This window comes from Borostomias antarcticus, assembly GCF_949987555.1.
Source record: "Borostomias antarcticus genome assembly, chromosome: 22".
Classification (NCBI taxonomy): domain Eukaryota; kingdom Metazoa; phylum Chordata; class Actinopteri; order Stomiiformes; family Stomiidae; genus Borostomias; species Borostomias antarcticus.
This window is the reverse complement of record NC_140255.1, coordinates 17828756-17842898: the sequence shown is the minus strand read 5'-3', so window position 1 is coordinate 17842898 and position 14143 is coordinate 17828756. Positions and strand designations below refer to the sequence as shown.

The 14143-nt window shown below is 42.9% G+C and overlaps 3 protein-coding genes across 5 annotated transcripts in view; 2 read left to right on the top strand and 1 right to left on the bottom strand.

Annotated features, from left to right (window-relative positions):
* anks3 (ankyrin repeat and sterile alpha motif domain containing 3) overlaps positions 1-14143 on the top strand; it is a 204546-nt gene that overhangs the window by 124748 nt on the left and 65655 nt on the right. The gene's annotated exons all lie outside the window — the stretch shown is intronic.
* On the top strand, positions 474-8291 carry cluap1 (clusterin associated protein 1). Of its 3 annotated transcripts, none has more exons than XM_084456683.1 (13): positions 474-589; positions 903-968; positions 1835-1946; positions 2069-2153; positions 2370-2549; positions 4268-4363; positions 4766-4849; positions 4986-5119; positions 5846-5987; positions 6236-6308; positions 6460-6570; positions 6771-6823; positions 7855-8291. In XM_084456683.1, exons 2-13 carry the CDS (start codon positions 947-949, stop codon positions 8038-8040), a joined length of 1278 nt encoding a protein of 425 aa, XP_084312809.1. In that variant the 5' UTR covers positions 474-589; positions 903-946; the 3' UTR covers positions 8041-8291. The 3 variants fall into 3 exon arrangements, with proteins under 3 accessions (XP_084312809.1, XP_084312808.1, XP_084312810.1); XM_084456682.1 differs by having other exon boundaries at positions 481-589; positions 900-968; XM_084456684.1 differs by having other exon boundaries at positions 481-589; positions 900-968; positions 6775-6823; positions 7855-7876.
* The window catches only part of nlrc3 (NLR family, CARD domain containing 3), a gene marked incomplete at both ends in the record, with an annotated part of 10711 nt that continues 6309 nt past the window's right edge, over positions 9742-14143 (bottom strand). Inside the window, 7 exons of the mRNA XM_084456500.1 lie at positions 9742-9832; positions 9919-10002; positions 10784-10867; positions 11679-11762; positions 12769-12852; positions 13577-13660; positions 14027-14110. Of these exons, the coding sequence (XP_084312626.1) occupies positions 9742-9832; positions 9919-10002; positions 10784-10867; positions 11679-11762; positions 12769-12852; positions 13577-13660; positions 14027-14110 (595 nt within the window). The remainder of the gene's footprint in view (positions 9833-9918; positions 10003-10783; positions 10868-11678; positions 11763-12768; positions 12853-13576; positions 13661-14026; positions 14111-14143) is intronic.

The window sequence follows — 14143 nt, the reverse complement described above, 5'->3', positions numbered from 1 at the left end:
TTATACTAGCTATCTAGACTAGGTCGATCGGTAGTTAGCACTATGGATACTGGCTAGCTAGGTACTTATACTCTCGCTTTTGAAGGGAATCTTCCCCTTGAAAGTTCAAAAGGCTTGACAGAGAATGCATGTCTTGTCTCGCATTAGACTGTAACGTTAGTAGTCGTTATTCACTCGTAACTCTACTTCAGTTCCCCATGTAAACAAGCCAAGCGGTTTTTGGAAAGTCTAGCAACTCCCGCTACAGTCACCGCGGTTTCAAATATCCGGTAGCTGCTTCTGGGAAATGTAGTTCGATTGGATGTTTGCTTTATTCATGTGTAGTTAACCCCTAAAAAAATGCCCCGCAAATATAACCCTGCAAATAAATAATGAATCGACTAGTACGGCTATGCAAACCTCAAGCAAAAACACTTAGGGCCGTTTTTTAAGCATGGCACCGAAAACATTAAGCTTCCGTTGAGGTGTTGGGAGTCCATAGCGACACAAATCACAAACTGCTGTTCCGTCCCAACAAGCTAGCTATCATCCAGCCAGCCCCCTAGCTATAGCTACAGTAGCTAACGTTGATGCTGCCTATCAAGGGAAGGTAAACACAATATGTACTTTATTGTGATCATGCGTAATTGAGAAGAATAATAGCGTCCACTGACTACCGACTTGTGGTCCTGTCTTACTGTCTACGCTAATGTAGATAGTGCTACCGTTAGTACTATAGTAGTAACTGTTAGCTCAAATTTCTCCTTCCACGATTAGCAGTGTAATCTGCACGATGATGACAGTCTTCCATGGTCGTTTGGATAACTTTCTAACGTTAGCTAAATTGATAGTTGACGATACCATTGAACAGTCGAGAGGCAAGGCAAATGTCACTGATACTCTTTTTCCCATTGATCCAGCAGATCTCTCTTGTTTTTGGGAACCAGCGAACTACGCCAGCAACACAATGTCATTCAGAGATTTACGAAGTAAGTGTACACTTTCAAGTCTTTCTGATCAACCTAGCACTATCAGATGTGTCTAGAACATGAAGATTACTTTATTTGTCACATGTACGGTGGACAGCCACAGTGAAATGTGTTCTGAAAAATTGGCCTACCTCCTCAGGATGACCTACCACCCATTCTATTAGGTTTAATTCATGGGTAACGCATCCTGGCAGGTAGAACATGTTGATAGACATTTCGACATTTCCTACCTGACAGGATGCGCTACCCATTAAGTAAGCACAATAATGGGTCGTAGGGCATTCTGATAGACATTTCCTCTCTGACAGGATGCGCTATAAGCACACTATAGGGCATTCTGATAGACATTCAGGTAGGAAATGTCTATCAGAATGCTGTACTACCCATTATATTGTGCTTAAACCATGGATAGCACATCCTGTCAGGTAGGAAATGTCTATCAGAATGCCCTACGACCCATTATTGTGCATAATTCATGGGTAGCGCATCCTGTCAGGTAGGAAATGTCTATCAGAATGCCCTACAACCCATTATTGTGCATAATTCATGGGTAGCGCATCCTGTCAGGTAGGAAATGTCGAAATGTCAACATGTTCTACCTGACAGGATGCGTTACCCATGAATTAAGCACAATAAAATGGGTCATACGACATTGTGATAGACATTTCCTACATGACAGGATGCTCTACCCATGAATTAAACATGATATAATGGGTGGTAGGTCATCCTGAGAAGGTAGGCCAACTTTTCAGAACGCCGGCTCCAATATGCTCATATATGCACATGAACTCCAATACTCATTGATGGATTGAGATTAGCTAGCTAATTGATCATCATTTAAAAATTAAAAGTTTGACTCTGGACAGATTTCACAGAAATGATGCGAGCCCTGGGCTATCCTCGCTTGATATCCATGGAGAATTTCAGGACACCCAACTTCACTCTGGTAGCAGAAATTTTAATATGGCTGGTGAAAAGGTAAGCAGTATGGACCATACAGTAGGTTTGACATGAGTGGCACTGTCTTGAAGCTGCCACTATCAGGCTATACATTTTCTTTTTAAGTCAGTGTGCGGGTGCATGTGTTGTAATTTCCACAGATATGAACCTCAAATGGACATTCCAAATGATGTGGACACAGAATCCGACAGAATTTTCTTCATCAAAGCAGTGGCTCAATTCATGGTGATTTTGTCATTTGTTTTTACAAATCGATAGGCCTAAACATGGCAACATGACCACAAAGATACCCATGAACATCGGCATACAGTTGTTTATGGCACCAATAGCAGCCATGTTGTACGACCATTAGTACCATCAGCTCTCTGTACAGATGGTTTATATGGAGAATTAGACTCCAGGCTATGCACTCAGTGTCCTCTGATTGCACCCTGATTCCAGGCAACCAAAGCTCACATCAAGGTGAACACCAAGCGGCTCTACCAGGCAGATGGCTACGCAGTGAAGGAGATGCTGAAGATCACCTCAGTCCTGTACAGTGCCATGAAGACCAAGGAGATGGCAGCGGGGGACAAAGTGGAGGACGACAACAACAAGTTCAAGTTTGACCTGGGCTCTAGGGTGAGTGAGGTCTATGTAATGGATTGTACGTCTATAGCCAGTTCTGTCTATTCCATTTGTATGCTCCATACAGTCTCCATAAAAAAGCATTTTAAGCAGAAGAGACATATGGGTGTCATACCTTTCAGCTTTCTCTGTTCTCCTTGTCTCCTCTCCTCTATCCTCCCCTCCCCTCCATGTCGAGCCTCTTCTTTCCTCTCCTCTACATTGAGGCGTTGAGTTGTGTATTATTCTGATGTGGATCTGCATGCAGGCCTGCTGCTGTTTGTCCAGTCTGGTTGTCTTTTCAAGGGAAAAGTTAGGCCTTTTCATAGAAGAAAAGGGCATGAGTGGGTACCCATCCTGATTGGCAGCTCCACTCAAAGGTTCTGTGTAGCCAGAAGAGATGAATAGAAAGTAAGCCCTCCTACAGGGAAAAGGTTCCATGGTGTTTCCCTATGAATGATGAGAGGTAATTTATATTGTAATATATTCAGCTTTACAGTTTAGGACACCTTACCAGCTCTGTCAGTGCTGGTAAATGGACTGCACGTATATAGCGCTTTTCCACCTTAGCGGAACTCAAAGCGCTTTACAATGGCCTCTCATTCACCCATTCACACACACATTCACACACCAATGGCGGTAGCTGCCATGCAAGGTGCTAACCTGCTCATTGGGAGCAATTTGGGGTTAGGTGTCTTGCTCAAGGACACTTCGACATGTGGACAGTCGGAGCTGGGATTCGAACCACTGACCTCACTCCTCACCCCACACTCTTGCCGTCGCCATACTACCATCACATAATTGACTGATATAAGACGCAGTCGGGTGTCTTTTTAACCTGTTAGCATGATTATTTGAGTTGTGATTGAATTGTGAATTGTGTTATTGTCCAACAACTAAGGTATTTCCTGACAATGGTTGACAAGAACAGTATTACAATCATTAATATTGAACATTAAATGTTTTACAGAAAAGTTAATGTCAAGAGTTGTTTCATTATCTTTATCTTCCCTGTAGCTCATGTTAACCAGAAATGCAACCAATATTATGAATCAAAGATTCCTTCAGATATACAGTAGGCGTTATGCCGGGCTCACACTAGAGGATTTTAAAAATCCTAACCGATTTCGAAATTGGGTTGCATCACACAAATAAGGAGAATCTTAACAGATGTTCTTCTCATGAATCTCAAACAAGCACACACTACAAAAAATAATGGCTCATCACACACTACACTACAGGATATTATCGTGCCCGAGGGAGCAACGAACCACTGTCTCGCCGTCTCGCTTGTAAAGCAGTGAAGTAATAATCGCTGATTGTCCGGAGGGGTGAATCGGGGATAAATATAGTATATGCAACATCACAGCTTTAGTATGAATAGTGAGCAGTAGACCACCCGCCGCCCTCTAAAGTTACCTGCACACATAACAGCCCCAACCAACTCCCAACACCCAACATTCTAAAGTGGGCAGTTGTTGTTAGAATGTTGGAAGTTTAAAATTCAGCTGCAAAATCCATCCAAACAACACCAACAGTCACCAACAAACAAGACACACCAATCCAACGTTGATTTTGGTCGGAGTTGGTTAGGGCACTGTGCAGAGACACCTTAAGAATACGCCATCACAGAGTTCTGTTTAGAGTTTATGACGGAGTTCTGTTTTGAGTAATTTTCTTGAATGATTTAAAAGAATCACCATAGGCTCAGCACTGCTCTGTCTCTGATCCAGATTGCAGATCTGAAAGCAGCAAGGCAGCTGGCGTCGGATATCACGTCCAAGGGAGCATCTCTGTATGACCTGCTGGGGGAGGAGGTGGATCTGAGGGTGAGGAGAGAGGAACACACACAGACTTTGAACGACCGACAGACAGACAGACAATTCAAGAATCAACATGATATATTATGAGAGAGAGAGAAGAGAGAGATCATTTTAAATGAGAAGATGATGCAAATTTTGATATGGACCGTTCTTGATTATAACCTAACATATCTATTCTATCCACGGCTTTAAAATTGGGTCCTATTTGTTGTTTTTTGAAGAATTGAATATCAATCAATCAAAGCTTTATTTATATAGCGCATTTCATACCCAGAGGTAACACAATGCGCTTTATAGCATATTATTTGCATATAGCTATGCAATTATAGAACAGAGCACATGTTTGAAATACATTTAATTGTTCAATTGTTACATTAATGGATCTTCATTGTCAATTATCCGACTCAGGAAATGAGAACGGCCGCTATCGCCAGACCGCTGGAAATTAATGAAACAGAGAAAGCCCTGAGAGCTGCTATCAAGGAGGTTCTGGTGTGTATGTTCCCCCCACAGTCCCTCTGCCTGTTCACTCCATCCACACACATTCAGACACACACACACACACACACACACACACACACACACACACACACCATTCACAAGTCCGGTCCTTTTTCTTGTGTTTCAGGAGAACGTAGAGAAGACCAAAGACATGCTGAACAACGTGTCCTCCGATGAGACCAGCCTGGAGGCCAAGATAGAAAAGAGGAAGCAGGAGCTGGAGAGGAACCAGAAGAGACTCCAGACTCTGCAGAGTGTGCGGTGAGATCCTTCACTTAAAGGTGCACTCTGCCATTGAGGAGGCAGGGTCTCTTGACATACAACATAAAATCCTATATGACGACAAATAAACAGTGGATTGCTGTTGTGCTTTCATGATTATGAGAAGACAGTCAACCTAGCATCTCTTATTCATTTCATATTCTTCATATTCTTCCATATTAACTGCTGTTTTTAGTCTTTTGAAATAATGCAGACTGTGCAGTGTCAAAACGAACATTTTCCACTGGTGGCATTGATGCTACCAACTTTTTCAGTTGGTGGCGCCAGCACGTCATTTGGTCACACCAGTTGTTTTGACGCTGTGCTGGTCGTGTCTCCTCACTCATCAGCTCCGACGTCTCGAAATGGCACGGTTCCTCATCAGTCACTGAGGAGATAGCTTGTGATGGACCGAGGGACACATTTCTGTTTAGGAAAATATGAATGAATAGTGTGTTAGGACTCATTACACTGAATTTCTCTTTCTTTCTCCCTTTCTCCCTCCCACAACTCTTTTCTTTCTCTTTCTTTCTTTCTTTCTTTCTTTCTTTCTTTCTTTCTTTCTTTCTTTCTTTCTTTCTTTCTTTCTTTCTTTCTTTCTTTCTTTCTTTCTTTCTTTCTTTCCTTCTTTCTTTCTTTCTTTCTTTCTTTCTTTCTTTCTTTCTTTCTTTCTTTCCATCCATCCCTCCCTCCCTCCCTCCCTCCCTCCCTCCCTCCCTCTATCAGGCCAGCATTCATGGATGAGTATGAGAAGATCGAGGAGGAACTGCAGAAGCAGTATGAGACGTACGTGGAGAAGTTCCGGAACCTGAGTTTCCTGGAGCAGCAGCTGGAGGACTACCACAGACTGGAGCAGGAGAGGTTTGAGGTGAGGGAACAAGTGTGTACACTCAGTAAGGGAACAGGTATACACGCTCAGGAACGCATATCACAATCTCTAAAATGTATAGTATCTTCGTAGGTTTTAATAATTTGGTGGTTAACTATAAGCAGAAGCCTTGGCTAATAATGCAGATTTGATAGATCTAGGCCATACATATTTTTTTCTTTCATTCGCCCTCCTCTTTCTCACTCTCTGCCTCTTTCTCTCTCTTGCTCACTGTTTCTCTCTCACAGGAGACGGAAAACACCCTGAGGATGATGCAGCACAAGTTGCGGGAGGATGAGAGGAGGCTGATGAGGAGTGGGGGTGAGCTGTACTGTACATGTACTGTACATACTCACACTCACATGTCGAACAAATACCACCAGTTTATTCTCACTTGCATGAACAGTCCAGATAAAGTCTGAATGCCTTGAATTTTGTTTAACCTGCATGGTACATTTCTGTATCGCCATAGCGAAAGACGAGGACTCGGACATGGATATTCCGGAAGACGAGGGCTCTGACAGTGACATGGAGGACCACAGACCTCCTAAACCACACCCCAACCAAAACGCCCACACGACAGGTACAGAAAACATTTACCCCAACCAAACATTGCCTCCAACCAAACATTACCCTAAATAGGCATTATCCCAACTTTTTTTTTGAACAATGTGAAAAATATGTCTCTTGCTGTCATAAAGGTTCTCAACCCCTGTCTTAGTCTATGAAGTACAGTTGGGGCAGTTCTAACAAAACTAAAACCAACAACCTTTTCTCTGTTAGGAAGAGGCGGGGCCAAACTAATCGGCAACATGCAGGGTGGAGACAGCGAGGAGGTCAGTACAGCCGTAACCATGATGACGGGCACTGAAAACCCCTCCCCTCCCTGTCCCTCTCTATCTCCTTAAACGTGCAACTTCCCCCATTTTGTTATTTCACTCATTTCCTTTTTCTCTCCGTCGTACACGTTACCAAAGCCCAAAGCGTTTGTGTCCAGCTCCGTGCCTCACGCCCCCACACGGCGAGAAGGAAAGGTCTGTGCAGGAGGAGCTGAATCTAGTCTGGAGACTCGCCTGTCATGTGAACGTAGCAAATCCCTTGACCCGATCCTCCTGTTATAAGCTAGCGAACCCACACCTGCTCCCTAGTCTGCTGCATAGAGTTAGGCTGCGTGGCTGAATATTGTACCCTATTCAAACATCAGATGGTTTTGTTAGCACTGACCGAACAATAATTACATTACATTTACATTACATTACAGTCATTTAGCAGACGCTTTTATCCAAAGCGACTAACAATAATTGCATTTAACGTAGGAAGAGCCAATGTACTACTACTTGCCAGAACTCACAAGTGCATCTTCTTTCTAAAACAAACAAGTGACTAAGAGCATAATCTAGTGCTGAAGGCAAAGTGCAGGAATCACAATCTAAAGTACAGTGCAATATAATATAATAAGTGCTTAGGTGGGAGGATTGTTGTAGTACTTCTTGAAGAAGTAAAATATTTTTCAATAGTGAGCCTGTATGTGTGTAGAGTTGAGTCATAGAGCGTACCGCCGACCTTTAGTTTGTAGTACACTTTCAGGGTCAGTCCCAAATCATCCCCTATGACCTGCTTCCAAGGCACTTGAAATCTGAGCAGGTTTGCCAGGTGTAAGTGATGTAGTATTACACCTAAACTTCCCTGGGGTAGCTTGGTTAGCATTGACACCAAATAACAATCAACCAGATGCTAACTGATCTTATCTCATGAAGGGGTAGGAATTAGGGGTTGGTTTTGGATTGGCCATCTGTCATCAGGGAACAGCTTGCAGCTGAAATGGCTTACAGACCTTGCTAACTGTGGGCACGGTTTCTCTTCGCAGACCGAGGACAGCGAGATTGACGTGGATGAGGATGATGAGGAGGAGGAAGAGGAGGAGGAGGAGGAAGGGAATGAGGGTCTGGAGGAAGATAACGACAGTCTGGAAGTGCCAGCCCCCAAGACAACCCAGTCCTATAGGGGGACTGTGAGGCCCCAGCTATTAGAGGAGAGCGATAATGATTTCTGAGCTGGACACGCATAAACACACATGCACGCGCACACCCACACACTGAGTGGGATTTCCTAATATTATTTTGAAATACACCACACTCTTGTATTTATGTGTGTCTCAAAGTACATCAAAAATACTTTCTTCCAAGCCATTTGAGCCTTCAGCAAAGCACATAATCGACTAGTCTTGTATACATAAGGCCCTTATTTACAGAAAATATTTATGATTTTTTTTAATCACAATACATTGTGATAGATAAGACCTCGTACTGCATTGCAAAAATATTTTTCTGCTTTTTTATATTTGTTTGTTAACATTGTAAATTAAATTAATTAAAAACTCCAAAAAATATAATGCTCTCTTTATAAAATGGTCTCCAGGATGCTTTTTTGTCTTGACAGTGACGTTCCTCAAAGTAAACGGTTCAGGAGGTGAAGTTATGCACATCCATAGGCGCTGGTGCCGGACCAAAAAAATCAATGAAGTAAGCCAACTTCGAAACAAGGAAGGAATGTCCGCACACAGCTGCTGCTCCACTGGGATATTTAATGTGCTCCTGTAGGTACAACGTTTGGACCTGGGTAAGGTCTTCTCCAGGTAAAGTGTTGACTGACCTGTGACTATTTAAGCAATCTCAAACAGGTTCAAGTGCCACCTGGTGCAAATTAGCTACATAAATACAATAAATAACATCCCCACATTATAGATAACATACAATAAATAACATCCCCTCATTTTAGAAAAGACATCTGGAAAAGAGATACACAATACATGTTTATGTACACATCTCTGTTGCCAGGAGGGTGTGAATAAAGGAGCTGTCCTATTGGTTGATGAACAGTGGACAGTTTGAATTTGTTTGATTTGAAACTTTTTTCTATTCCTAAAGTAACCCTATACGCAGACGACAGGCATGTAAATGAGTAATAGAATAGGTAAAACAAGCTGAAAACCGCTTAAGTGACTGTTTCATGTAGATTATTGTATTTGCAGTGTGAACTCAGCAAGGTAGATACTGTATCTCCATGTGAAGTAATTCGGTTAGTTTTCCCCTAGAGTGTCCTGCTATGCGCACATTTTAAATTTAGTGGAATAATGCACTGCACATATATTTACAATGAGTTAAATGGAAATATTTATTCTGAAAATAAATGTCCAAAAATATAATAACTTAATTTGCTGAACACATTGTACTGCCATGTTTGTACCACCAGACTGGCCATACTATCATAGGAAACATGCACTAATGTACAGGGGTCAACCTAATAGCCCTGCATGAACTATACATCACAACAAATTAAGTAGCATTTAATGCACTGCACATATGTTTACAATGAGTTAAAACGGAAATATTAATTCTAAAAATAAATGTACAAAAATATAATATAACTTAAGTTGCAGTACACATTGTACTGGCATGTTTGTACCACCAGATTGCCCCACTGGCCGTACTGCCATGGGAAACATGCACACACATACAGACGGGTCAATGTAATAGCCCTGCATGAACTATAAACCACTACAAATATCCTAAAGGGTTTTCTTTGGGGGGGGGGGGTTGTTACCAGTAGCTGTCCAATTTCGGCAGTGAATAGCATTGCAGGCAGCTTATGAAAGTTATTCTGTGTACATCAGTTGCAGAGCATATGATTATCTTCATGACCAAGTTCAGTAGTCTGAACGGACAACTGTGTCATATTCCTAATGTCGTCATGGTCACATCTCAACCACGCAATCAGAGGAGTTGGTTCTGATGGCATCAGATATGACCTTTGCCCCTGACTCTCCGATGCCGTTCCCCTGCAGGCTGGAGGAATGGAGGGATGTTAGTTAACACACTAACACACTGGTGTGTATTTATGAAGGTAGAAAAACAGAAAGGGACACACTTACTTTATATAAGTTAGTTGGTGGTTTCCTTTCAGAGCTGTGGCAATGAATATGGCTCCATCCATACCAAGAGAATTCTCCTGCAGACTGCACAGACAGGCCTAACATGAGTACACACTTAAAGGGGTAGTGTGATCATTCCAGTATTGAGCTAGCTGCAGTTTTTCTGCAGGCTCTCTCTGGGCTACAATGGAAGTCAATGGGGTAAACTGTAGGTAAATGTGTTAGAAAAACTACAATAGTGCTTTTCCAAGAAGGGAAGCACAGGATGTAATCTTAGCAGTCTCAGTATGCTCTCCTGTGCAATGTGTCGCAATCTGAATATTTGTATGTGTTTGGCATGGTTTGGACATAAGCATTCCCCTGGCGCTCCCACAGAGGTTGGTGCAAGTCATGCCAAACACGTAAAAATATTCAGATTGTGATACATTTCACAGGAGAGCATACTGATACTGGTAAGGTTAAAGAGTGATTATTGTGCCTCTGGACACAGAGGCACAGACACTGTAATTGTGACTAAAATGGCAAACATGTTCACAACAACCAATTTTTATGTCAGGGCATTAGTTTAAATCATCCTGCTGTACAGTACCACTGACAAAATACCAGTTAAAAGACTTTGAGGTCCTTCAAGTCACTGATATGGTGCATTTTGTTCAATTGCTGGTTGAAAGCACTATTTTGGGACAACCACCAACTGTGAACATCACTCTTTGAGTCACTCCAAAAAAATCTATGCTTGCTAGTTGCAGCTAATAAAACAATAGAATTAGTGTGATATTGGCCCATATCGGTTCAGTAAGAGTTATTTTAGCAGCTCTGTGAGTGGACAAAGACACATTGGGTCTACTGTAACATGATGACTCACTTCAATGACCTGAGAGTTCGATTGATCTTCAGAGCGTTGGCCAGAGCTTTGGCTCCTTCCATGCCTACGGTGTTCCCACGCAGGCTGAAACACATCACCAGGTAGAGCAGGGGTCAGGAACCTGTGGCTCTGGTGGTTCCTTGACTACTCTCATCGTTGGCTCCCACGCAAATTTAGAATTTAAACCTGTTTACCTGGGCATTCCACTGGACTACCTAAAATAAAGAAAACTGGAGCACTTCATAGTCTGCATGTTTTATTCCAGGTGGTGACTGACGTTTCGACAAATGTGTCTTCCTCAGGGTGGTTGATTATTTTGGGTAGTCCAGTGGAAGTGCCCAGGTAAACAGCTTTAAATACATATTGTCCTCTGCTGTTGATCACCAAACCCTCTATCCAGAACTTGGCTAAAGCGCGCTGGACTTTGTCATAGAAAACTGTAATTCACCACCTCCCTCAACCTTTCACATAGCTGTGCTATCCTAATTTATGACAGGATGACTTAAGCCTTTTTTTTCTATGTTTTTTTTTAATAATGGGGATTCTACATGATCGCCCCAGTCTTAACACAGGATTTGTCAACGTTATCCTCTCGATTAACACTGGATTCTTTGAAATATGAAGCCATTATGTGGTCAAAGAAATGTATACATCCATGACATTCAAGTAAATTTGAATGGCAAGGTAAGTTTGATGAGAGAAGAGCAAATGACAGGGAGCAGGAAACAGAGACAGAGAGAAAATACACCAAGAAGGCGTAAAAGTGAGAGTGCAGCAGAGCAGCAGAGCAGCAGAGCGGCAGAGCGGCAGAGCGGCAGAGCGGCAGAGCGGCAGAGCAGCTGAGCGGCAGAGCGGCAGAGCAGCAGAGCGGCAGAGCAGCAGAGCGGTGACTCACTCCAGAGTATGAAGGGTTCTGTTGACTGTGAGAGCCTCTGCCATGGCGATGGCTCCGCTTGTGCCTGCTGATACACCCTGGAGACTACACACACAGAGGACTCACACATGTAACACACACACACACAGTAATACACACAGAGGACACACACATACAGTAACACACACAGAGTACACATACATACAGTAACACACACAGAGGACTCACACATACAGTAACACACACAGATGACTCACACATACAGTAACACACACAGAGGACACACACATACAGTAACACACACAGAGTACTCACATACAGTAACACACACAGAAGACTCACACATACAGTAACACACACAGAGGACACACACATACAGTAACACACACAGAGGACTCACACATACAGTAACACACACAGAGGACACACACATACAGTAACACACACAGAGGACACACACATACAGTAACACACACAGAGGACTCACACATACAGTAACACACACAGAGGACACACACATACAGTAACACACACAGAGGACACACACATACAGTAACACACACAGAGGACACACACATACAGTAACACACACAGAGGACACACACATACAGTAACACACACAGAGGACTCACACATACAGTAACACACACAGAGGACTCACACATACAGTAACACACACAGAGGACACACACATACAGTAACACACACAGAGTACTCACACATACAGTAACACACACAGAGGACTCACACATACAGTAACACACACAGAGGACACACACATACAGTAACACACACAGAGTACTCACATACACTAACACACACAGAGGACACACACATACAGTAACACACACAGAGGACTCACACATACAGTAATACACACAGAGGACTCACACATACAGTAACACACACAGAGGACTCACACATACAGTAACACACACAGAGTACTCACATACAGTAACACACACAGAGGACACACACATACAGTAACACACACAGAGGACACACGCATACAGTAACACAGAGCTTTTTCATTCTCTCTCCTACAGAAAAATGTACTGTTGGGACAAAATAAAAAATAAAAATAAAATTCAGATGAGAATTGGGCACTAACCACAAAATACACAGAGATGCATTGGTCTTCAAGGCTCCTGCCAGAGCCACAACTCCTTCATCTCCAATTGCATTCTCCTGTAGACTACACACACACACACACACACACACAGACACACACACACACACACACACACACACACACACACACACACAGAGTGTAACAGAGTTGAATTGGTAAAACTCACTCAGTATAAATACTGCCCATTCCCACCTGTGCCATTAAATCGCTAGTAAAACAATAAAGTCAATGTATTGTTGAAGCAGGAATCCAAGGGTTTCACCCCTCCCCCCCCTCCGTGCCACAGTATCTGGCCCTGGGAACGACACTGGGGCCAATCTCAAGACATGCAAAAGTGTTTACAAACAAAAGCCTGGTCACTTCTATCTCACTCATACCCCCCAGAGGGGGTCAGATTATAAATTCCTTCACAGCAGTCACACGTGTGTGAATGTGAACAACCATCACCTGTCAAGGTGGAATTTCTAGTCGAGCTGAATGTGCGCAGTGCAGAATGTGAAAGCTACAGCCAATTACAGGCAAGTGGGGTCAACCACACACACTTCTTTGCTGTTGGTTGAGGCTGCAAATTCTCCGGTCACCAAAGTTGAACTGTGACATGAGCAACCTTTCACTATTGTACCAGAAACAGACAACCCACTGCAGTGATAAGGTCTTATTAATAGTCCTTTGACTATCGTTCGAGGCTAACTGGTCGTGCTACTCCATCGAAGGATTATGGTGAAAGGATGATGTAAAGATGAAAAAACATGTAAAGGGATAATGTTAAGGTGCTGACAGTACTTACTCCAGAAGCTGCATGGTAGAGTTGGTGAGTAGAGCCTGGGCCAGAGCTTTGGTGGCAGTGCTCTTCACAAAATTCCACTGGAGGCTGACAAATAGACAATGAGGACACTTTGAAAGTGTGTAAAAACAATTGCGTACAGATGTTAAACCTCTCTTTCTGGCTTCTGATAGTGTGCTTCCTCCATCACCTGCTGCCGCGCACAGGAGAGCACATTTTAAATGATGAAGTTATTCACAAGGGATGAGGCTGGGACTGTTAGAGGTATAATACGCTTGACTAATTATGTTTCCTTGTCTGCAATTACCGTATCATAGGCGCAGTTTCCTTTGCAAATTACCGTTAATTGCAGAGTGACATAAGTCTGCATACAGTGTAGATTGTTCTTGGAAATCGATGTTGTGTGTGTTTATGTACGATTCTGTGTGCACTTTCCGTCTGACGTAAACGTACTGTAAGGAGGTCAGAGCTCGGTTGACCTTCATTGCTCCAGCTATGGCTTTCACTCCTTCATCATGCAGTAGGTTGGCTGTGAGACTGACACACACACACACACACACACACACACAC